The 23,889-nt window shown below is 59.8% G+C and overlaps 1 protein-coding gene across 7 annotated transcripts; it reads left to right on the top strand.

Annotated features, from left to right (window-relative positions):
• Positions 1 to 189: 189 nt before the first annotated feature.
• On the top strand, positions 190 to 23,600 carry HCFC1 (host cell factor C1). 7 transcript variants are annotated; one of them, XM_011375546.2, is made up of 27 exons: positions 190 to 382; positions 6,272 to 6,420; positions 6,647 to 6,807; positions 7,354 to 7,562; positions 8,441 to 8,525; positions 9,009 to 9,115; positions 10,328 to 10,507; positions 10,602 to 10,961; positions 11,256 to 11,416; positions 11,825 to 12,022; positions 12,366 to 12,590; positions 12,735 to 12,839; positions 13,080 to 13,299; positions 13,604 to 13,746; positions 13,894 to 14,032; positions 14,231 to 14,451; positions 15,049 to 16,353; positions 16,486 to 16,576; positions 16,767 to 16,930; positions 17,394 to 17,955; positions 18,382 to 18,702; positions 18,856 to 18,974; positions 19,067 to 19,204; positions 19,580 to 19,765; positions 20,408 to 20,708; positions 21,279 to 21,342; positions 21,526 to 23,600. In XM_011375546.2, exons 1-27 carry the CDS (start codon positions 190 to 192, stop codon positions 21,563 to 21,565), a joined length of 6,147 nt encoding a protein of 2,048 aa, XP_011373848.1. In that variant the 3' UTR covers positions 21,566 to 23,600. The 7 variants fall into 7 exon arrangements, with proteins under 7 accessions (XP_011373848.1, XP_011373849.1, XP_011373847.1 ...); XM_011375547.2 differs by having other exon boundaries at positions 15,049 to 16,576; positions 17,526 to 17,955; positions 18,385 to 18,702; XM_011375545.2 differs by having other exon boundaries at positions 15,049 to 16,576; positions 17,526 to 17,955.
• Positions 23,601 to 23,889: the final 289 nt, after the last annotated feature.

The raw sequence follows: 23,889 nt of genomic DNA, 5'->3' as shown, positions 1-23,889 counted from the left end.
CGAGAAGAGGGGGAAGAACCGAAGGGAAGGAGGATAATTAAGATGGCGGCCTCCATGGAGCCGTGCACCGCTGTGTGAGAACCCGCTTCTGCGTGAGAGCTGCCTTAGACGAAAGGGGGTGTGTGAGAGCTGTTGAAGGGCTCCATTCCCGCTTGGTGACTTTTTCCCACTGCGCCCTTTCCCGGAACTATGGCTTCGGCCGTGTCGCCCGCCAACTCGCCAGCGGTGCTCCTGCAGCCCCGCTGGAAGCGAGTGGTGGGCTGGTCGGGTCCAGTACCCCGACCCCGCCACGGCCACCGCGCCGTGGCCATCAAGGAGCTCATCGTGGTGTTTGGTGGAGGCAACGAGGGGATAGTGGACGAACTGCACGTGTACAACACCGGTGAGTTCAAAGCTCTCTGGCCGCTCGGATTTTCCCTTCCATCTCCTTTTCCCTCCTCTTGCCTCTTTCCGTCCATCATCTTCGTCTGTCTTTTTCCTTCTCTCCCTCCATCTCTTCCCCCCTTCTCTCCCTTCATCTTTCCCCTTTTCCTCTGATCTCTTTCCCCTCCCTTCCCCCTCCTCCTTCTTTCCTCCCCTTCTTCTCTTTCCCCCATCTCCCCTTCTTCCCATTCCTCCCTCTTCCTCTGCACTGATCTGCTTTCTCCTCCCCTCCGCGACCCTTTGCTCTGCCCCGCTTCTTTGCTTTCCCTCGCTCTTTGCCTCGTTCTTAACACCCCCGAGTCCCCTGTGTTTGAGGGGTGCTTTCATTATTGGAGAGGAACGTCTAGTCCGGCTGGTGCGGGGGCGTCGCCAGCGGTGGTGACTTCAGACATACACCGTTACCCGGCCGGGCTGGCGGGCGGATGCGTCCCTTTGGCGCAGGCAGATTCCCACCCCCTCCCTCCCTTCTCCCTCCTCTCCTCCCTCCCCCTGCGCCTGCTGCGCTCCTCATCGCTAGTGCCCATTCGGGAGAGATGACAACTTCTAGATTACAGATGAGTTCTGTCTCGAGAGAAGGGGCAGAGTCCAGTAGCCTAATCCCGACCTCCAGGGGTTGTATGCGTGGGGGATAACTTGTCTGGGACGGTGCAGGACCCTTGGACCCAGGGATCAGGCAGCAGCGCTGCCTCCCGGGGTCGGCGTTCACTTCTTCAGGGCTTCCTTTCCCGTTACCGGTTTTCTCGATTTGGGGCCCTCGATGCAAGGGAGGAATCTGAGTGATCCGCAGCAGGCTAGGTGGTCCCTTACGTGACTCTTCTCTTCCCGAGAGCTCGGAGAGGCTACCTGCCCCAGTTCATGCCTCCCCCAAACCCAAGGTCTCCTTCCTTCGTTGGGAGGAGCCTGTGCTGCGCCTCTGTCCCCGGGTATGGCGGGCCTGGGGCTGGCTTTCAGCCCTCTCTCTGCCCCGTGTTCTTGCTAGGTCTCTAGGGCTCGGCCGCATCCTCCTTCGGCCCCCTCCCCGGGCTGGCCGCTCGGCCTGGTTTGCACACCTAGTGCCTTGTTCTGAGCGGCTGCCGAATGGCCGCTGGCCCGCAGCACCTCTCTTTGCTTGTAAGGTGGGGCTAGGCGTTGTCACTGAGAGCAGTGGGCCTGTGGCCGCTCTGTTCTGGGCGCGAGCCTGAGGGACTGAGGCGTGGGCAGGGAAAAGTTCCCTCTCCTCGGGTCAGGCCCCGGTCGTTTAGGAAGCTCCCCTCTGCTTAGGAAGCTCCCCTCTGCGGCAGCGTGGAGGTGTGTTCTGGTCGGCATGGCCAGGGGCCATCTGCCAGGGCTTTCTCTCCTGCCATCACGTCTAGCAAACTCTTGCTCCAGGTCCGTCCTCTCTCAGGGCTCTGGCGGTACCGGGTCCTTGAGTCGGGGCGCCTCCTCCAGCTTTGAGGTTGCTCCGGGGTGGGGAGCTGGCAGCTGTAGGGAGAAGTTGGCTGGAGTGGCAGCCGTTGGAGCGGGGCTTTTGGTCGGGCGGCCCCCCGCCCCCACCCCAGGCAGAGAGCAGTTTTCTCTGAACCTTGTAGGTTGTTGCCCGACCAAGTTGACTTTCAAAGGCTGGTGGGTTGCGGTGACCCTTTGCATTCCGGGTCTCAGCACCTGTTGCCTCCAGGAGGCCGGGCTGGATGGTGGCGCTCTGTGCCAGCTCAGACAGCTGCGGTGGCAGCAATTAGCCTAGTAAGGTAAGGCTGAGGGGCAGGGCTGTTTTTAGAGACCTCTGCCCCGAGCGCAACCTCCTCGACTCCTTGGACCGACTTTATTCTCGCAAGGCCGGGAGCAGGCCCCTTGGCAGGGAAATGCCATTTTAGAAAGTAGGGCAGGGGCCTAATTAGCATCAGCTCCAAAGTCCACTTCTTCCCGGGGCCTCTGCATATTCGTTAGTTTATTACAACGAACCGGTCGCTTTGGCCTTGATTCGGCCCCAGGCTGCAGGGATCCGCTGTGTGGTAGAAGATGGCCAGCCCTCCAAAGGGCTGCAGCCCCCGTTCCTCCAGGGGAGCACTTTGGAGCTGGCCCGCATCAACTTTTGAGGTGACTTCCCGGGAGAGCGACTAGCGACCCCGCTCCCGTTCCCGACAGTGTTTTTGCGCCGTCAGATAACGGAGCGGGGATCTCTGGCCTTTTCTGTAGCTTCGAGGCTCTGGCGTCCTCCGGAGAGGAGAGATGGGGCTTGGTGTTACCCCTCTCCCACCAGTGGTGGCGCAGATGCCTGTCATCCTTCGCTGCCACCTCAACAGCTGCCCTCTGCTTACCTTTGTTTTGTTTTAAATGAGGTCAGAGCATGTTGTCCTGACGCCTCTTCTCTTGCACTTTTCCTTCTGCAGGATGAGTGCTCAGAGACCCGCTGATGTGGAAGCGTCCCCTGTCGCTAAGATAAAAGACTCCAGGGGGGACGTGCAGGGGGCATGTGCACACATCGCTGGCTCGATTCGCTCAGCGATCTGGGGTTGACAAGGGGCTGAGGGGTGGCAGGTGTGTGAGAAAGTGCGTGTCCTTCCTCTTCAGCGGTAGTCACCACAGCAGCTGAGAGACACTTGACTGGCCTTTGGGAGGTCTTAGGGTACTGTCCTTGACCTCAGGGAATTTTATTTCAACCTAGCAAAGCGGATTACCCAGAGGACCTTGTACTGGCAGGGTGGGGTGCGACCTGATGAGGGAGGGCATAGTCATCCAGACCAGTCGCCCTAGGCGGGTTGGCCTCCATGGTTCTTTAGGGTCCGACTGGTACAGCTGGAAGGAGCCTTGGAAAACGTCTAGTGGAACTTCCTTGTTTTTGCATATGAGGAAATTGGGGTCTGAGAGGGGAAGTGACAGGTCCAGGGTCACCCCGCCAGCTGGTGGCAGAGCCTGGCGGGAGGGAGTACAGGCAGACCTTCATGGAGACTGCTAGGCTGTCTCTTTCTTCAGTTAGCAGGCCAAGGCCACCACCTTGGAACCGCCCCCCTGTTCCTCTGTCCCATAGGTAATCGGTCACTAAGTTGAGCTTGTCTCATCTGTTCCCCCTCCATTCTGGGCCCTCCTCTCTTCTCTCTTGGCTCTTGCAGTCACTTCCTGATTGGCCCTGCTAGTTTCATTTGTCGGGAAATCCTGTTCACCCTTCAAGGCCTGGGCTGGATTGTCACCTCTTCTGAGAAGCCCTCCCTCTCTGTAACCGCCCCTGCTCCATGCAGAGCCCGTCGCGGGAGGAGGGCCCGGCAGCCTCCCACCTTACTGGGAGTCGTGTTTGAGAGCTGTCTCCCCTGTGCCTCCCCCGGCGCCGCATCTGCCACAGAGGAAGTGCCCCAGCGTGACAGAGCGATCAAAAAGGCAGCTGGTGTGGCTCGACCATCTACCTACCCACTGCATGGGGATGGGTCTCTAGGTGGTGACACGCAGAGTTTGACGGGATGGCAGCAACTACAGAGTGGACACAGTGCGGAAAGGGGCAGGGAGCTGGTAAAGTGCAGAAGCTGGGGTTTTGGTCTCGTCGAGGGGAGAGAAGGTGGAGTTGTGTTTCCGGCCATCCCAGGAAGGGTCTCGCGTGCAGGGTCCTCCTTTCCTCAGAGCCCCCTCCTGGCTGAGAGCAGTGACAAGCCAGAGCATATCAAGAATGAGGGACCCAGAGATTAGGTTACACGATGCCTCCCCCCCGCCCCCCCGCCGGCTAGATGACCCAAAGATGATATGATTAAGGGGCGACTCCGAGCAGCTGTCATATTTAAGAGATGGGTGCTTGTGCCATCTCAGGGGCAGAACTGAGACCGGGTGAAATGAAGAGAGGCTCTTTGCAACTTCACGCCAGAAACTGCACTTGATGGGGCACACTGCTCTTGATGGGGTGGTGGAGGGCCCCCGACCTGCCTGGAGTGTTCTAGAATGAGTTCACCACCCCTTGGGTGCTATAGAATAGGCTGGCGATCGTGAGCTCTTGGGATGTCCCAGGTTACTTGTAGCCTGGCGGCTGGGTCAGTGATCAGAGCGTGATGGGAAAGCTGTGGGTCGATCCCATTTGCCAGGTAGCTTTGTCCCCGCACTGACCGGTGGTCCCATAACGGCCCTCTAGCTATGGGTGCCCAGGTGAGGGAGTTCGGCAGATGGCTCCCTGTGCTTGGAGCCCCGAGGTGAGCACCTCGTGATCACTTTAAGTCAGTGACAAGGTTCTTATCTCTCCGTGTTTGTTTTGCTCTGTGACCTCAAGTCAGTCACTTCCCCTCCCAGGTTCTGTTCCTTTGTCGATCGAGGGACGTTGGCTGAGACCGTCTTGGAGGTTTCTGTCAGCTCTTATCCTGCTCACTTGGATGAGACCTCTTTCAGGGACCGTTTGTGCAGGGCGATTTGCCTCGGCATGGCAAACCGCTGCTTTTCCTGCTGTGTGTTCGCAGTGGGAATGAACGCGAGGCAGCGAGCCGGGACCTGGGGTCTGGGCGCATGCGCGTAGCAAGCAGTACAGCATTGCACCTCTACTAGGAAAATGGCAGAGGAGGGGAGAGGAGGATTGGTGCTGGGCATTCTGAAGTCCCTGTGACTCTGCTAAACAAACCACAGAGGGGACCGATAGCCTCTCCCAAACCAACCTGTAGAATTGGGTAGCGGAGAGTGACAGGAAAGGCTGTAACTGTCTTGAGAGGTGCACTTGTGCTTTTAGATGAGTTACAGGCCTTTTGGGCAAGGCGCATGTTGGGTCTTGGGGGTGATAACATGGAACTTGGGTTAGTTACCCAGCGTGCAGGGAGGGGCTGTGTCAGTGACCGAGTGCATGCGTGGGCAAAGGTCAGGCCAGGAGCTGGGGTCTCCCAAATTCTTCCCCATGGGACTAGCCTAACCCGCCCCCCCCCCCGTCAGACCCCAAGGGGTGCTCCATTTGTGCCCAAATCCCAGTCCCCTTGCTTGGCCACGTTTGACCAAAAGCGATCTAGGCATCTGGCCCCCGGTTTGAGGCTTTTAGAAGCTCTCACACCTTGGGTGTCGGGAGAGTTGAACACGAGGATGCGGAAGTGAGGGCAGGTCAGGGGCATCTCCCAAGCCCAGGCCACGAGGCTTGCTGCCTGGCTTCTGATTCACCCTCATCCTTGGTGGCTTCCCCATCCCGACTAGAGGTGATGGGCTTTGTGGAAGCTTCTGTGGCTGGCAGAGATTGTGAGGCTGCCACAGAAGCTCACGCTACTGCTGCCACCTCTGGCTTTTGAGAATGTTCTGGAGGGGTGTGGGCGTGACATAGAGGAGGGGCGATGTGGACCATCACCTAGGAGACGCCAGCAGAGATTGTTCTTGTGTGTCCTGCCCTCCCTCCTCAACCGGCAGGCCCGGCCGCCTTGATTGGCCTCCGTCATGTGCCCAGCACCTTCAGGGAGGGACAGCACCAGCCAGTACCAGTCGATCTTTCAGCCACTTAAAGATGCAGCTGCGGGCCCTCAGGAGGAGGAGCATGGGGCCACGGAGAGAGTATTTTGGGTGTTACAAGTTTCTTTCCGATGACCCACCCAGCATTAGGGGAAGGAAGTTGGTGGCCACATTCCCAGAAGCTGATGAGTTATCTTAGTGACTTCCAGCTTATTAAGATGACCTTGATGAGAAAGAAGCAGGGTGATCGCAGGTTGTTTTGAGGTGGTCTCTGAGGTCACGGGGTTTGGAGGATGGCTGGAATAGGGGGCTGCCATTTGGATGCTGAAAGAGAAAGTCTTGTATCCTTGGAAATAGGGGCGCTGTCTCGGCCCCTTTTTTCTTGGACTGCGTTTTGAAGGCTGGTGGGTTTGGGAAATAAGAAGAGTGGGGACTGTGGTTCTAGGAGCTCCCTAGTTCTGACTTCTGCTTCCTCTTGTTTCCCCAGCGACCAACCAATGGTTCATCCCAGCCGTGAGAGGGGACATACCCCCTGGGTGTGCAGCCTATGGCTTCGTGTGCGACGGGACTCGCCTGCTGGTGTTTGGTGGAATGGTAGAGTATGGGAAATACAGCAACGACCTCTACGAGCTCCAGGTAACGGCCCCTGGAGGCGTGGCTGGGGTGCGGGGCGGGTGACGCAAGAGTGTGAGGAGGCGAAGGGGCCTGCTCAAGGGGCTGTCCAGGCCCCGCGCCGCCCGGGACCTTCTCACTGCAGTCAGACACCTACCTCGGCCGGGCCAGCTCCTCCTTACACGATAAATGGCCGGGGTCCCAAAGGCCGGCTCATCCCTGATTCAATCACCGAGTCTTGATTTCGCAGGCAAGCCGGTGGGAGTGGAAGAGACTCAAAGCAAAGACACCCAAAAACGGGCCCCCTCCATGTCCTCGGCTCGGGCACAGCTTCTCCCTTGTGGGCAACAAATGCTACCTGTTTGGGGGTCTGGCCAACGATAGCGAGGACCCCAAGAACAACATTCCGAGGTGAGGCTTTGTCCTCTTCATGTGGAATCCCACGCGCCAGCCAGCCCCGCCATGCCGAGTCCCTTTGTGAAAGGAGAGAGGGGCACTAGGTGCCCCATAAAGAGCTTTCCGGCTTGGAGGTCTCTAACTGCGAGGAGGCATCAGGGGAGGAGGGCTGGTCCCTTCTCCTCAGACCCAGCTTGGGGCTGGCGCTTTCCTTCCCAGCCTCCTCTGCCTGCAGGGGTAGTGGGGGGCATTTCCGTTTTCCAAGGCCGGTGGCCGAGAGCCTCTCTAAAGTCTGGAGGTCGTCTCAGCCGGAGGCCCTAGTGCGGTGCCCAGCCTCACGTGCAGGCGGCCCTGCGCGCCCTGGTCCTGCCGCTCCTCTTGGACCCACGCTCATCCTCGGGAGCTTTTGGCAGCCAGTCCTTGAGGGCGAGGGTAGAAGAACTCATTCGTGTGACCTCAGCCCCCTTTGTCTCTCAGGGAATCTGCTGTTCACCCATAGAAGCGGGTGAGGCCTGCGGCACGCAGAGTCGGGACTTGCCGTAACCGACCTTTCTTCTCCAGGTACCTAAATGACTTATATATCCTGGAACTGCGGCCAGGCTCCGGAGTGGTAGCCTGGGACATCCCCATCACTTATGGCGTCCTGCCCCCACCCCGGGAGTCACATACCGCCGTGGTCTACACTGAGAAGGACAACAAGAAATCCAAGCTGGTGATCTACGGAGGGATGAGTGGCTGCCGGCTGGGGGACCTCTGGACCCTGGATATTGGTAAGATGTGGGTGGCTTCTCAGTCTCAGAGCGAAGCTAGTCTGCTGGGTGGCCAGCGTGGGACGACGGTGTGGGGCTCACAGGGAGAGGGAGGGTCCGCTTGGCTCCTTGTGGCACGGTTGGGGCAGGACCCTGTCTGGGGCCGTCATCTTTGCCCTGAGCTTGTGGCGTTGCTTTTAAGAAAGAACAAGGCTGAGTGGGTCTGCCAGCTTAGAGGAGAATAAGGGGAGACGTTAAGGCTTTTGGGGAACAGAATCGTCTAGATTAGATAGCGTTAGTCCCCATCAAGTCGTCAGTGGTCAGACCGTACCAGGAGTCGCGCACACCAGTCTGTTGTCATCAGATGGAATGTTGAGAACTCACGAGCCCTCGGGGGGCTCCTTGGGCTGGTACCCAGGTGGGGCATCAGGAGCGGTAGAAAGAAGTGTGGATTTTTGACCTGAAGAAGGCCGAGGGGAGGAGGAGGCTGACGACAGATCTCTGCAGGGTGGTTTTATCCCGTAGCGAGATCGGCGTGAACACTCAAACAGTTTCTTGTGAGCGAAATTCCCAGCAGCATGGGGCGTCCTGACACTCGGTCTGCAGACAGTGCAGGTGGTGTGCAGGCAGATGCGTTTTCTGGAGAGTAGGAGGTGACACGTCATACGCCCCCCCCCCCCGGCCCCAGCTGCAACCCTGAGAGCGGGGCTGGCCCACAGCAGGTGCTCAGTAAACATTCGAAGAGACGCCACTTGCCAGGGTGGCGAACAGGGCTTGGGAAATGCCAGCGCCTGATTCAGGGGCCTCCCATGGGCTGTAGGGAGGCCAGGCCTGGAATTCTGGGTCAGAGGGCATGTGTCTGGCATATGAGTGACCCTCCCTTCTCCCTCTCTCTGCAGAGACTCTCACGTGGAACAAGCCCAGCCTCAGCGGGGTGGCGCCTCTTCCACGAAGTCTCCACTCGGCCACGACCATAGGCAACAAGTGAGTAGCCCGCCCTTGCGTCTCTCTTCGTAGCCCTTCCCTGCCCGCCCCGCCCCAAAGGGCTCTCAGTTTTGTTCCAGCAATCCTGAGGAGGCCTCTTTCTGGCTAGGCTGGCATTCAGCAGCCCTGTCTTTCCATTACAACCCTGGGGGACCGAGAGAAGACAGACTCGGGGTAGAGGGGCACAGACTGTTCTAGATCCTCTGCCTGTAAGCAGCTGGGTGTCTGTCAATACCAAGGTCCCAAAGCGAATATAAGAACGATGGGGACCGAGATGAGCTATGAACAGTGGTTCCATGTGGAGGTGACACAGTTCTTGTGAGGGCTGAGCCACCAAGCAGGAGCGGGCCACGTCAAGAGCTTCATGCGTCCTGGGGAGAGCTAGAGGACCAAGCGTGTTTAGAACTTTCTGGATGGAAGAGGTGGCCTCTAGTTTGGCACCTCCTCTACAATCGTCTCCTACTCTTCCCTCCCTCGTCCCAGAATGTACGTGTTTGGTGGCTGGGTGCCTCTCGTCATGGATGACGTCAAAGTGGCCACACACGAGAAGGAGTGGAAGTGTACCAACACACTGGCTTGTCTCAACCTGGGTATGGCCTCCTCGGGCTCGGAGTGGCCTGCGGAGGGCTGCAGGAGGCTGGCCCTCCTCAGCCCCAAGAGCTGTGTGGGATGTGCAGGGAGCGAAGGCCTGTGCCACTAGAATCCATGAGAAATGGCCACTGGTCAGAGCGCTCGAAGCGAACCTCCTCCTTTTCGTTTGTTGAATAGGCTCTTCCTACACGTGGTCCCACACGCGGAAGTATCAAAGCCTCAGGGCGCAGCGCCTCCCCGCGCCTTTCATTCTGCTCCTCAGAGGCAGCCCCCTTGGCGGCTTCTCATCCGCCCTGCAGGGACTTCTCTGTGTACACAGGCATGGGCTGTAGGTTCCTTTAGAAACAAACAAACAGAACGGCAGCGTGCTCTACGCAGCGCTGCTCCTGGCCTTTTCCGTTTACTCTGTCTTGGAGACCAACCCATCCCCACACGCCAAGCGGCCTCATTCTTTTGAATTGCTATCCTGGTGTCGAAACTTGCCCAGACGCTGCTCCGTGAGTATCCTTGCGCCGTTCTCACCCACGTGCAAGTGGATTTGAAGTGGTAAAGACCTCCAGGCAGAATTGCCGTTAGCGGAATGTTGCCCAGCTGCCCTGCACGGAGGCTCTACCCACATAGGCATCCCCGGCGGTGCCCACACGGCAGCAAACCGTTTGCTCCTCGCCAAGCCCGCGAGGCGATTGAACATCCCCACGGGCCAGCCCTGTGCCCCCGGCTCACTGTGAGCCCCGGCCGCAGCGGGCACTGAAACGCAACTGCCAGACACCTCACGGGTTAAGCACGTTTCTCTCTTTTTGAGCGCAGCTCCTCGTTTTACTTAGATCCTGCAGCTTTTCCGCAACTTACATTGCTCTTTGCCCGTCTCTTTCTATAGGCTCTTGTGTTGTTTGACGTGCAAGAAGTGAAACCTTTGGCTGTGTATTTCGAATAGTTTTCCCAGTTTGTAGTTCGTGGTTTATAATTTTTTTTGTTATGGTCTTTTTGCCATACAGAGTTGTTGTTTTGGGGGTTTGGCGCCTTTTTTTTTTTTATTTTTTTTTTATTTTTTATTTTATTCCTTTTTTTTTTTTTTCTTTCTTTCTCATTTTATAATCTTTGATGGCTTCCTGGTTTTAATTCCCCACCCCGACAGCAAAAGGCCAAAGGGCCACTTGGGGGTTGTAGGTTCCTCTGCCTCTCTGCTAACCTTCACCTCCCGCTTTCCCCAGATACCATGGCCTGGGAGACCATCCTGATGGATACACTGGAGGACAACATTCCCCGGGCCCGAGCCGGCCACTGTGCTGTAGCGATCAACACCCGCCTATACATTTGGAGTGGGCGTGATGGCTACCGGAAGGCCTGGAACAACCAGGTGTGCTGCAAGGATCTCTGGTACCTGGAAACAGGTAAGGCTCACTGGAGGAGGCAGCCTGAGGGCTGCCACGCTCACCCCCGAAGGCCAGCCTGCCCCTCCTCACCGGCTGTGGTGCTCTCCCACAGAAAAGCCGCCACCCCCGGCCCGGGTGCAACTGGTACGAGCGAACACCAATTCCCTGGAGGTGAGCTGGGGGGCAGTGGCAACTGCCGACAGTTACCTCCTGCAGCTCCAGAAATACGACATTCCTGCCACGGCTGCCACTGCCACCTCCCCCACACCCAATCCGGTCCCATCTGTGCCTGCCAACCCTCCCAAGAGCCCTGCCCCAGCGGCAGCCGCACCTGCTGTGCAGCCGCTGACCCAAGTAGGCATCACGTTGCTGCCCCAGGCTGCTGCTGTACCCCCGACCACCACCACCATCCAGGTATTACCGCCCGTGCCTGGCAGCTCGATTTCAGTGCCCACCGCAACCAGGACTCAAGGTGAGCCGGGGACCGGGCACTTGAGGGCAAGGGCCGGCCCACGGGGCGGATGTTCCTGAGTAAGGGCTGCTAAACAGGCGGTCTGCCTGGCAGCAGTTAGTGCAGGCTTGTCACTGAGCGCTCGGGGGCAGGAGAGGGAAAGCGAGGTCCCGCTTGTGGAGACTGTCACCGAAGGTGTCCGGAAGGGCCAGACATGGAGCATCAGCAGGTCATAGAAGCAGTTCACGACTAAATGCCGAAAGAGCCTACAGAGGGGCCGGGGCTCTGCTGATGGCTGCCCCCTTCTCTCGCCAGCTGTCCCTGCCGTTCTCAAAGTGACCGGTCCTCAGGCTACAACAGGAACCCCGTTGGTCACCATGCGACCTTCCAGCCAGGCGGGGAAAGCCCCTGTCACGGTGACGTCCCTTCCTGCAGGCGTGAGAATGGTTGTGCCCACACAGAGCGCTCAGGGGACGGTGAGGAGCCATTTCGAGACTGGGCTGGTGGGGCGGGACTTCCTGGTCATTGATGGCACCCAGCCTCAGCACCGTTTGTCGAAAAACTCAGTGCCTCTGAAGGACCTCCCTGCCATCCGATCCCAGGGGCCTTTTAAATGTAAACTTTCTTGTCGTGAAGCCTGAGGGGACACTGAGCAGCTAGGGGTTGGCCCAGCCAGACCCGTGAGGAGGGAGCCGTGTAGGACTCTGGTCTTTAGAAAAGACCCAGAGCTGCTGGCGAACCCCGGCCTCGGGGTCACTGGGCCTGCTCCGTGGTAGGAATCCAGGGTTGGGGCGCTGCCGGGCGCGAGGAGGCCCCCTGGAGAAGTCGGGGGTGGTCCGGGTCCCAGCGTTCCCTGCGGCTCACGCTCCCTGTGCCCGTTGCAGGTGATCGGCAGTAACCCCCAGATGAGTGGCATGGCTGCGCTGGCAGCCGCAGCCGCTGCCACCCAGAAGATCCCTCCTTCTTCCGCACCCACGGTGCTGAGCGTCCCAGCGGGCACCACCATTGTCAAAACTGTTGCCGTGACACCTGGCACTACCACCCTCCCGGCCACTGTGAAGGTGGCCTCCTCACCAGTCATGGTAAGCATCTTTCGGGCCTGGTTCTGAGCCAGCAGCCTTGGGGCCAGGGGCTTCCGGGCAGTGAATGTCTCCAGACAGCAGTCACTTCTCCAGGGCTCCGGACCATCTCGCAGGGGCTGTCGGTCCATAATTGCGGCTTGCTGTGGAATAAGCTGTCACATTTAGGCTGGACCTGTGGTTCAGTCTTCTGCATCGCTCGCTTCACTAAAGGAGACGTCACCCAGACCCGGCTCTTCAGGCAGAGTTGGGGCAGGGGGCGAGCTGTAGGCCTGCCAGGACACCCGAGATAGAGGCGCTTTCCCTCCCGGCCCCGCCCGTCACTGATCTCTCTCCCTGCTCCTAGGTGAGCAACCCAGCCACGCGCATGCTGAAGACTGCAGCCGCCCAGGTGGGGACGTCCGTCTCCTCTGCTGCCAACACATCCACTCGTCCCATCATCACAGTGCACAAGTCAGGGACTGTGACTGTGGCCCAGCAAGCCCAGGTGGTGACCACAGTGGTGGGCGGAGTCACCAAGACGATCACCCTGGTGAAGAGCCCCATCTCTGTCCCAGGAGGCAGTGCCCTGGTGAGCGATGGGTGCCACCCTGCTGCATGTGTGACAGCTGCCGGGCTGTGGCACTGTCCTGAGCCCGTGCCAGGAGAGCCCCAGCCCAGGCCGTGCTCTCGATTGGTTTGCACATCACTCCCTGCTCCATTCTTTGCTTTTTAGATTTCCAATCTGGGCAAAGTGATGTCGGTGGTCCAGACCAAACCAGTTCAGACTTCAGCAGTCACAGGCCAGGCATCTACAGGCCCTGTGACTCAGATCATCCAGGTGAGCTTGTGGGTCCCGGACTCTGCGACACAAGCAAATAGAATTTGCCTCCCTGCCTGGAGAAGGTCCCTCGGGTACGTGTTGCACAGGAAGTCCTACTGCTCGGTCCCGTCAGGCACTATCTTCCGAATAGTCCCAGAATCGCTCGGCCTCTGATGGAGAGGAGCCAGATCAGACTTCCATCAGGCTTTATGTCCTGGCTGGTCCACCTCACCCTGCTCTACCTGTTTTCCCTTGCAGACCAAAGGACCCCTGCCCGCCGGGACCATCCTGAAGCTGGTGACCTCGGCAGATGGCAAGCCCACAACTATCATCACTACCACGCAGGCCAGTGGAGCTGGGACTAAGCCCACCATCTTGGGCATCAGCAGCGTGTCCCCCAGCACCACCAAGCCTGGCACGACCACCATCATCAAGACCATCCCCATGTCAGCCATCATCACGCAGGCGGGTGCCACAGGTAGGGACCTCCCCCAGCGTGCGGGTGACGAACCGCTTCAGGTGGCTGTCGCCGTACAGGCATGGTGACCGGGCTGCGCCGTGCTCTGGGTTTCTGTTTGGTTCTCCCCTCTTCTCCACCCTCTCCTCGCCTTTCGCTCAAGTTTGTGGGGAGGTGGCAGGGTGCGGCTTTAATTGGCCCTTCTTCCTTTTAAGCGAGGGGCCATAGGAGTGACTGCCGGAAAGGGGACATACAGGGCAGCTAGCGCTGGGGAGCCTCGGAGGCCTGGTCCGAAGCCACGCTACCCTCCCTCTCTCCTGTCTAGGTGTGACCAGCACTCCTGGCATCAAGTCCCCTATCACCATTATCACCACCAAGGTTATGACTTCGGGAACTGGAGCACCTGCGAAAATCATCACTGCTGTCCCCAAAATCGCCACTGGCCACGGGCAGCAAGGCGTAACCCAGGTGAGGCGCGCCTGGTCCTCTCTTCACTGCAGTGTCCACAGGACCCCAACAGGCCACACGTGTCCTCCTGGGGGGCCTGGGAGGGGGCAGCACAGGGTCCAGCCAGCCCGTGAGTAATGTTGGGGGCGCTGTCCTCTGATGTTCCAGGTGGTGCTGAAGGGAGCCCCTGGACAGCCAGGCACCATCCTCCGCACCGTGCCCATGGGAGGCGTCCGCCTGGTCACCCCCGTCACCGTCTCTGCCGTCAAACCGGCCGTCACCACGTTAGTCGTGAAGGGCACCACAGGTGTGTAGCCACTTCGCATGTTCTTTCTTCGTCCACCTCCCGTAGGAGGGCTGGGGGGTGAGGCAGGTGCTCTCTCCGGAGCCTTCCATTCCCACTGGGGGCACTCGGTGCCCTCCAGCCCCGTCCAGGGAGAAAAGCGGCTGGAAAGGAGGCAGCGGCCGCAGGCCTCATCCCAGTCCTGCTTCTCCCTGCCTTCAGGTGTCACAACCCTGGGCACCGTCACAGGCACCGTCTCCACTAGCCTCGCCGGAGCTGGAGGCCACAGTACCAGTGCCTCCCTGGCCACGCCCATCACCACGTTGGGCACCATTGCCACCCTCTCAAGCCAGGTGATCAACCCCACTGCCATCACCGTGTCAGCCGCGCAGACCACGCTGACAGCGGCCAGTGGTCTCACCACGCCCACCATCACCATGCAGGTAAGGTAGCTGGGAGTGCACGCAAGCCATGGTTATGTGTCAGTGACTTTGGGGACGCATATGAGCCCCAGCCTGAGGTGACCGGCCTCCCATCTTCTGCCACTGTGTGCAGCAAGTCCTCTCTGTCGTGCATGTAGCACCTGTGTCGTGTGTGTTCCCTGTTGCAGAATCACCTCTTGATCACTAGTAGTCTGTTCGAGACGTCATACTTCAGCATTTCCACTTTTTGAACGCTAGCTTCTTTCTCGTGGTGTCGTAGACGATGCAGCTGTTTATCTTCATGTGCATGTAGCATTTGGTTTTCGTCTTCAGCTGAATTCCTGGCATTGGTGAAGCGTTTGTTATTGGCCTTCATGCCATGCGGGGTCAGTGGGGTTCCTTCCCTAAGCAGGGCTGGTCCCACCCAGGCCCTGTGGCCCTTGAGGCGAAGCAGTGCCTCCCTGGTCCCTGAGCAAGTCGCTGTCTTAGGGTCAGAGGGCGAGCAGGAGCTGAGTCTGCCTGTGGTCTCAGCTGGCATGGGTGGCACTGTAGGATGTTGGGAGGGACGGACAGACGGGAAGTTGTGTCACTAACTCTTTTTGTCTGGCGTCTCCCCAGCCTGTCTCTCAGCCCACCCAGGTGACCCTGATCACGGCGCCCAGTGGGGTCGAGGCCCAGCCTGTGCACGACCTCCCAGTGTCCATTCTGGCCTCACCTACTACAGAACAGCCCACAGCCACCGTCACCATTGCGGACTCGGGCCAGGGTGACGTGCAGCCCGGCACCGTGACGCTGGTGTGCTCCAACCCGCCCTGCGAGACCCACGAGACAGGCACCACTAACACACCCACCACCACTGTCGTGGCTAACCTCGGAGGGCACCCACAGCCAACCCAAGTGCAGTTCGTCTGTGACAGGCAGGAGGCAGCCGCTTCTCTCGTGACTTCGACAGTGAGCCAGCAGAATGGCAGCGTGGTTCGCGTCTGCTCCAACCCACCGTGTGAGACCCATGAGACAGGTACCACCAACACGGCCACCACTGCCACCTCCAACATGGCTGGGCAGCACGGCTGCTCCAATCCGCCCTGCGAGACCCACGAGACGGGCACCACTAGCACCGCGTCCACCGCCATGTCGAGCATTGGTGCCGGCCAGCAGCAAGACGCCCGGCGCGCCTGTACAGCCACCACGGCTCCTGCCGTGGTCCGGGTCAGTATGGCTGCGGGGGCACTGGAGGGAGTCCTGAGTTCTTTCAAGCCCTCATGCCAAACCCGCCAGACCAGCGCAACCAGCACCACCATGACTGTGATGGCCACCGGGGCCCCGTGCTCAGCCAGCCCGCTCTTTGGGCCTAGCCTGGCACTGGAGGCTGGGAGCCGCAGCACCACTTTTGTGCAGTTGGCCCCTGCAAGTGGCCAAGTCAGGCCCAGTGGCCCCAGTGGCAAGGACAGCCCTGTAGCCAGCCTGGGTCAGCTGATGTCCCTGGGGCGCCAGCTAGAGGCACATCACACCCATACGACCAACACCCCCACCACAGCCCGCTCCACCATGGGTGCTGGGGAGCTCGGCCAGGTGCGGGGGATCCCCATACACGTGTACGAGAGCGCACCCGGCACCGCTGTGACTGTGACAGCCCTGGAGGCGCTGTTGTGCTCCTCGGCCACCGTGACCCAAGTCTGCTCCAATCCACCGTGTGAGACCCACGAGACGGGCACCACCAACACAGCCACTACCTCGAATGCAGGCAGCGCCCAGCGGGTCTGCTCCAACCCACCCTGCGAGACCCACGAGACGGGCACTACCCACACACCCACCACCGCCACTTCCGGCGGGGGTGCAGGCCAGCCCGAGGGTGGGCAGCAGCCCCCTGCCGGCCGGCCCTGCGAGACGCACCAGACCACTTCCACTGGTACCACCATGTCGGTTAGCATGGGCACCCTGCTCCCCGACACTACCCCCTCCCATAGGACCCCGGAGTCCAGCTTGGAGGGGGCAGCACTGCCCACCGTCGCTTCCCAGGCCGGCACTTCATTGCTGGCTCCTTTTCCGACACAGAGGGTGTGCTCCAACCCCCCCTGTGAGACGCACGAGACGGGCACCACGCACACGGCCACTACTGTCACCTCCAACATGAGCTCAAACCAAGGTGTGTGAAGGCGGCCAGCCTGGCATTCATGGTCTCCTAGAGCCCAGGGCTCAACGGGTGAGGGAAGCGGTGAAAGATCTCGCTGGCCAGAGCCCAGGCAGAGGCCCTGGAGCTCCCGTCAACCAGCCTCTCCCCCTAGCCTCTCACTGGTTAAGTCCTTGTCACCTCACACTCTGCCGGCCCTGCACAGATCCTCCTCCGGCTGCCAGTGACCAGGGAGAGGTGGAGAGCACCCAGGGCGACAGTGTGAACATCACCAGTTCCAGTGCTGTCACAACAACCGTGTCTTCCACGCTGACACGGGCTGTGACTACTGTGACACAGTCTACACCGGTCCCAGGCCCCTCCGTGCCGGTAAGAGCCTCTGGAGGATCCCTCTTTCGCCTCCCTGCTGCCCAGTGCGCCTGCAGCCCATGCTGTTCTACAGTCAGACACTAGGTGTCACTCTTGTACCACACATATTACTGTTCCTGGTCCTTTCCCAGATCTTGGAAGGGCAGCCTTCAGTCACTGCAGGGCAGGTGTCAGGAGTCCCCCGGTCCCGTGGCTTGCTGTTTCCCTGTAGGAGTGACAGGGCGGGAGCCTGAGTGCCCCTTTTGGACTAGACTGGGAGGCCTCTCCGAGGACGGGTTAAAATCGGCCAGCGGGTCTCGAAGTTTCCCTCCTGTGCCGTTGCCCAGTGGCCCGCCAGCCCTCCCCATTTAATGGGGCTGTGCCAGCTCATCGAGAATGGGAATCCAGGCCCACAGGGAAAGATGCAGGCTGCTTGGTTCTGGCCTCCCTCTCCCCTCTCACAGGGACTTCTCTCCCTTTCTAGAAGATCTCATCAGTGACTGAGACTACCCCAGGGGCTCTGGCCACCGAAGTCCCCATCCCGGCCACGATAACAGTGACCATAGCCAACACAGAAACATCTGACATGCCCTTCTCTGCTGTTGACATCCTGCAGCCCCCAGAGGAACTCCAGGCCTCACCAGGGCCTCGCCAGCAGCTGCCCCCACGGCAACTCCTGCAGCCCAGCTCCACAGCCCTGATGGGGGAGTCCGCTGAGGTCCTGTCAGCCTCCCAGGCCGCCGTGGATCTGAGCAGTACAGGGGATCCATCTTCAGGCCAGGAGTCTGCCAGCTCAGCTGTGGTGGCCACCGTGGTGGTCCAGCCACCCCCGCCCACACAGTCTGAAGTAGACCAGTTGGCACTTCCCCAAGAGCTGATGGCCGAGGCCCAGGCGGGCACGACCACCCTCATGGTGACAGGGCTCACCCCTGAGGAGCTGGCAGTGACTGCTGCTGCCGAAGCGGCTGCCCAGGCTGCAGCCACAGAGGAGGCCCAGGCCCTGGCCATCCAGGCGGTGCTCCAGGCTGCGCAGCAGGCCGTCATGGGTAGGTGCGGGGAGGGCGCGCACGCCGTCTGTGGTCCAGGCCAGACGAGCACCCTGAAGGGAGGACGGGCCCCTCGGGGAGTAAGGACACAGGGCTCTAGAGCCGCCCTGCTGATACGCAGCCTCGGAAGAGGAGGCCCGCTTCCTACCAGAGTGGCCCGAGTCATATGCGATGGGGAGGCCAGGCACAGCTGGTGGGCTGAGCTGGACTAGGAACCCAGGAAGGAAGCAGGGCCGTTTGGCTGGGTTAGGGCAGAGTAGAGGTAGGCCGGAAATAGGGTCCGTGGAACAGGCTTTCAGAGCCTACGTCTACATCGCTTAGAGCTGCCCATAGTGCTGGGGGAATAGGGACAGTGACCTTGGGAAGCCAGGGACGACTCATCCTGGCTGGCATCCCTCTTGAGTACTGTTTTCCTCCACTCTGGAGCAGGCACTGGGGAACCCATGGACACGTCCGACGCGGCGGCGGCCGTGACACAGGCAGAGCTGGGCCATCTGTCGGCCGAGGGCCAGGAGGGGCAGGCCACCACCATCCCCATTGTGCTGACGCAGCAGGAGCTGGCCGCCCTGGTGCAGCAGCAGCAGCAGCTGCAGGAGGCACAGGCGCAGCAGCAGCACCACCTCCCCACCGAGGCCCTGGCCCCTGCTGACAGCCTCAACGACCCGACGATCGAGAGCAACTGCCTCAGCGAGCTTGCTGGGCCTGTCCCCAGCACCGTGGCCCTGCTGCCCTCCACAGCCACTGAGAGTAAGCGGGGCATTGCCCAGCCACATGCACGTTTCCTGTCGCGCTGCCCACAGGGATGGAGTGAGGTTCGGGGGTGTCCGGGCCCTTGCGTGCACAGATAGAGTGTGGCCCGGTCTGAGGGCCTTTCCTGCTGACACCTTCTTTCCCTCCCAGGCCTGGCTCCTTCCAACACGTTTGTGGCCCCCCAGCCTGTCGTGGGAGCCAGTACCGCAAAGCTGCAGGCCGCCGCTACCCTGACCGAGGTAGCCAATGGCATCGAGTCCCTGGGCGTGGTGAGTCAGGTGTCGTGGGGCTGTGGGGGTTGCCGCCTCTGGGCCACACGGGCCGAGGGCCTGATCTGATCTGATCTCCTTCTGTCTTCCAGAAGCCAGACTTAACACCCGCGCCCAGCAAAGCCCCTGTGAAGAAAGAGAACCAGTGGTTCGATGTGGGTGTCATTAAGGGCACCAATGTAATGGTGACACATTATTTCCTGCCACCAGATGATGCTGTCCCATCTGATGTAAGTGTCCCTGCCAGCCGACGCTCTCGGGCGGGTGGATTCTGGCCATGAGGCAGGTACCAGGGCTCGAGGAGACTTCCTAGGGTGTCCTCCATCTTGGGGGGCCCGCTCGGGACAGCCAGGTGCAGAGCTTCAGCCATGCCACGCATTCTCAACTCTGCGCCCCCCGAAGCAGTGAAGAAGCCCAGTCTCAGTCCTCTTGCCACCTTCCGTCTTGTGAAGGGGATGCCATGGCTGCGCTCTCGCCCCCTTCCCCTCGCCCACGTGGACCTGCATGGTCCCCAGGTTGGCCGAACAGCTCTGCTGGCCTGGAGCTGGCCTCCTGACACGTCGCTTTCTTCTCTCTCTCCCTGTTCTTCTGGCCCGTCTCCCCAGGATGACTCAGGCACTGTCCCGGACTACAACCAGCTGAAGAAACAGGAACTGCAGCCCGGCACGGCCTACAAGTTCCGTGTTGCTGGGATCAATGCCTGCGGCCGGGGGCCCTTCAGCGAGATCTCAGCCTTTAAGACGTGTCTGCCCGGTTTCCCAGGGGCCCCCTGTGCCATTAAGATCAGCAAAGTGAGTCTTGCCGCAGAGCGGGCCTCGGCTGAGTTCATGAGCTCCCTTCTCTGCGGGGCCAGGCGGGGCTGACACAGGAGGGGCCCCAACATGTGGGCAGAGTCATCCAGGTCTGTGGCGACGCCTCTGTCCTGGCACTGTCACCAGCTGCCGGGATGACAAGGGCAAGTTTCTTTTGGTCCCCCGGCCTCATTCTCCCCACTCTGTAACATGGCAGCTAATGTTCAGTGAGTGTCCACTACACGTCACGTTCGGTATGTTTTTTTAATCAAACTCTTAGAACGTCCCGAGGAGGCCTGGGACCTGTTGTCAGCTCCATTTTCCTGATGAGGAAACTGAGGCACAAGAGGCTAGGCGATAAGTTCGTAGGTGTCAGAGCGGATATAGGAAGGCCGTATTTTGAGTCCCCGCTCACTTTATTTTGTCGTTATGTGAAGCTGCCTTCCAGCTGGGGGCAGACGAGGCCGTCTCTCTGGGGCTCCTTGAACTGCGCTGTGAAGCAGGTCTGTTGTGTTACCGGGAGCAGCGAAGCACGAGCCGTCGGTTCTGGAAGCCATGCAGTGGTCTAGTTTGTAGGCAGTGGGGGATGAGGTCACAAAGGCTGAAGACAGCACAACTTGACTTCTGCTGCCTTGGTTCTAGAGTCCAGACGGTGCTCACCTCACCTGGGAGCCCCCCTCTGTGACCTCTGGCAAGATCATTGAGTACTCGGTGTACCTGGCCATCCAGAGCTCGCAGGCCGGCGGTGAGGCCAAGAGTTCGACCCCCGCCCAGCTGGCCTTCATGCGGGTGTACTGCGGGCCCAGCCCCTCCTGCCTCGTGCAGTCCTCCAGCCTCTCCAATGCCCACATCGACTACACCACCAAGCCCGCCATCATCTTCCGCATCGCTGCCCGAAACGAGAAGGGCTACGGCCCAGCCACCCAAGTGAGGTGGTTGCAAGGTGGGCGTCGTTTGTCAAGCTTCAGGCTTCTTGGTCGGCTTCTGGGGAGGGGCGGGTTGACCCAGCTCCAAGCTGGATTTTGGAGCCATACAATCTGGGGGGGGGGGGGGGCATGGCGGCCTAGAGTGCTGTAGAGGTGTCTCGTGGGGGCATCTTGTCTCATCTGGGGGTACAGGGGTGTTTGAGGTGAGATGGAACGGGGAGGACTGCGAGATCCTGACACAGGCACGGCGTGAGGCTGGGTCGCAGTGTGCGAGGGGCGGGTGCGGAATGGAGGCCCCAGGTTGCCCTGTCAGGTTTTAAGTCAGCTCCCACGAGGCTGCCCAAGGAGGACAGTTGAAGGCCCCTAACCTGGGTCGGGGCCACCCTGGGGGACAGACAGCACACAAGTGGCCAGGACCAAGGGGAGTGCACCCATGGGAGGGGCCGTCCTCAGCAGTCAAGCCGGTCATGCCGCAGGGCTGAAGGGCTGGGGGCCCCGGCGCAGATATGATCTCAGCTTGTGGGGGCTGCCGTGTGACAAGTCACCTGATCCTCCTTGTGCCATTCACTGTTCCTCTTTCCTTTCAGAAACCAGTAAAGACAGCTCTGGCACCAAGCCGGCCAGCAAGCGGCCCATGTCCTCTCCGGAAATGTAAGCAGGAAGCCTCTTTCGGGAACCTTCTGAGACAGGGTGGGAGGCTCCTGGGAAGAAGGAGCAGTGGGAATAGTAGGGGTCTGCTTCTTAAATGACTTGGGGGTTCTTAACGGGGCACCAGAAACCTACGAGTCAGAGGCCACGCTGACGCGTCCTCTTTCCCTTCTTCTGTCTCCCCAGAAAATCCGCTCCAAAGAAATCGAAGGCAGATGGTCAGTGAGAAGCAGCTGCCTTGCACCCGGATTCCTCTCCAGACCCCCTCTGCTTCAGGAACAGCACCCGCCCATCCCACCCACCCGGCGCTCACACTTCACCCTCCCGAGCTACTGGCCACCGTTCATCCTCTCCCCTTTTCCCTGTCTTTTTAAAATGATCTCAAAGAAAGCACATTTTATCATCGTTATTGGGAGGGAGCGGAGGCAGGTCTGGAAGAGCAGAGAGGAGTGGGGGCGGCAGGCCTCCTCCTCCCCCGCGCCTTCTACTGGGGGCCGAGCGAGTCCCCGAGTCCGGGAGCTCTGAGAAAAACTTCGCGACGTGCGGAAGGAAGCCGGGGAGCCTTGCGCCTCCACAGCGCGCCTCTTGCTGGTTATCACCCCTGGCGGCACGAGGGGGCAGCCGGGGGCCATGCAGGGGACACGGAAGCCCGGGAAAGGCACCCCTCAGTCCCCCTCTCCCTGCCTCTGCTCTGAGAGGCAAAAGGCTTCGCGGGGCACCCCGTGCTCGGGTGTCTGTCTGGTTGTTTTTTTGGTTCTCTTTGCATTTTCTGCCACCTGACAGCCCGCCTTCAGCTCATCCGCCCCGTCTCTGCCCGCGACCCCACGGGAAGCTTACACATTTTCTCAGAGGCCTTCGTATCTACCCCACCTCTTCTCTCCTCCCCTCCTCTTTCCCATTTAAAACGAGAAGAAAGAAAAAGAAGGGGCCGTGCGGCGGCCTGAGCAGTGTTCTGTGAAAACCTCCCGACAACCACGGGGTGTAGAGTAGCCCCCACCGAGCCTGGCTTTGGCCCCCTGGGTCGGGGCTAGGGGCCACATCACCAACTGCTGCATTTGTTGTATTTTTTTTAAGTTGAAGTTGATGAAGTTAACATTTTTATTGTAATTTTAGCCTTAGCGTGTGGGGTTTTGTCCCTTTTTGTTGTTAGCTGTGTACAGAATGTGTATCTTTTTATTTTTCCTTTCTTTTTTTTTTTTTTTTTTTTAACTTTTCTCTCCTTGGCTAAGCCTTGGCAGGGATCTCTCTGGAGAAGAAGCTGGGGCAGGACAGGCGTGGAATGTCCCCCTGCAGGCCTGGTGTTTGCTGCCCAGCCCAAGTTCCTCTTGCTGGTCCCTGCCCTCTACCCTTTTGCCTGTCCCCAGGCCTCGGACAAAGGAGGGGTGAGCCGTCAGACCTCACTCCCCACGGGCAATTGCTCCACGCCGCACGATCGATCTGGGGTCTGCAGGAGCCTCAAGTCAGGTGTCCAAGGAGGACAGTTCAGAGGAGGTGGAGGCCAAGGCCCAGGGACCTCCAGGTCCTGCGTTCAGAGTACTCTCCACTCCCCAGGCGCCGTCCTTGGCGTAGCTTAGAATCTCAGACACCCTCAACTGCTGCTTCCTGCAGCCACCCCATTCCGAACAGAGTTGTAAGAAAAGGGCCGGGGTGGAGGAACGAAGGGGAACTCGGGCTTGGGGGCAGTCAGGGAGGGTGTGGCTTCACCCAGAAGGGGTCCTTGGGAAGGAGCTGCAAACAGCACTAGCCACCAGGTCTGTAAATTTGCGGCACTGTCCCCAGGTCGTGCGGTTCTCCTAGGGTCGGGCTTGGGCTTGGGGCTCCGGAGTGGCTAGTTGGCCAGCCTTCCGCCCCACACCCAAGATTTAGGCGAGGGGCAAGGCTTGCAAGCAGGTCACAGGATTTAAGATGAGCAGCCCATCTTTTCAGAGCCCCCATCTTTGCCCTGGAGACACAGCTACAGCTGGGGGGCCTCCTAGCATTTGCAGACCCTCCCTCCCACCAACCGGCTCCCTCTGGGGCCTCTGATTTGTTGTATTATAGTATATTTCGCTGTGGAAAATGTCACGTTTAGTCACCTTGGAGCCCACTCGCCTGGTCCCATCGTTGCCCCGTCCCTTGTCCCAAGCGCCCTTTGATTTCTCTCGTTTCTGAGAACAGTACACCCGTTCATCTATTGTAGAGTAACCCCGTGACTCAATATTACCATAGTGCGATGTCGTTTTGTGCTATTTTGAACAATTAAAAGACTTTTTTTGAAGTAACTACCTGTCGTGTCTCACTGGGACCCCCAAGCTCATTGAACCCCCTGGGCGGCCTGTCAGTGAGTAGGATCTCGCTTCCCAATTGCCTCCGAAGTGTCAAGGTTCCACCAGGGCCCATGGCCTCGGATCGGACAAGATGTCGCAGCAGCTGTGCAGCCAAGAGGCTCCCTGGGCAGCTGCTGCCAACTCCTCTGGAGACCGGTGCCCCTCCCCTCCCCGACCAGGCGACACCACCAGCTGCTGACCTCTGGCAGTTGGGGAGGGCAGAATCGGAGTGCCTTCCACCGAG

This window comes from Pteropus vampyrus, unplaced genomic scaffold (genome assembly GCF_000151845.1).
Source record: "Pteropus vampyrus isolate Shadow unplaced genomic scaffold, Pvam_2.0 Scaffold275, whole genome shotgun sequence".
Lineage (NCBI taxonomy): Eukaryota > Metazoa > Chordata > Mammalia > Chiroptera > Pteropodidae > Pteropus > Pteropus vampyrus.
Note: the sequence above shows the minus strand (reverse complement) of the source record. Positions and strands in the feature narration are given on the sequence as shown.

Bases quoted from the DNA above. Each gene is read 5' to 3' on its own strand.
- HCFC1 (XM_011375541.2), top strand. From the start codon at position 190: ATGGCTTCGGCCGTGTCGCCCGCCAACTCGCCAGCGGTGCTCCTGCAG. The intron at 383-6,271 runs GTGAGTTCAAAG...TTGTTTCCCCAG, and splicing joins ACTGCACGTGTACAACACCG to CGACCAACCAATGGTTCATC. The intron at 7,563-8,440 runs GTAAGATGTGGG...CTCTCTCTGCAG, and splicing joins CCTCTGGACCCTGGATATTG to AGACTCTCACGTGGAACAAG.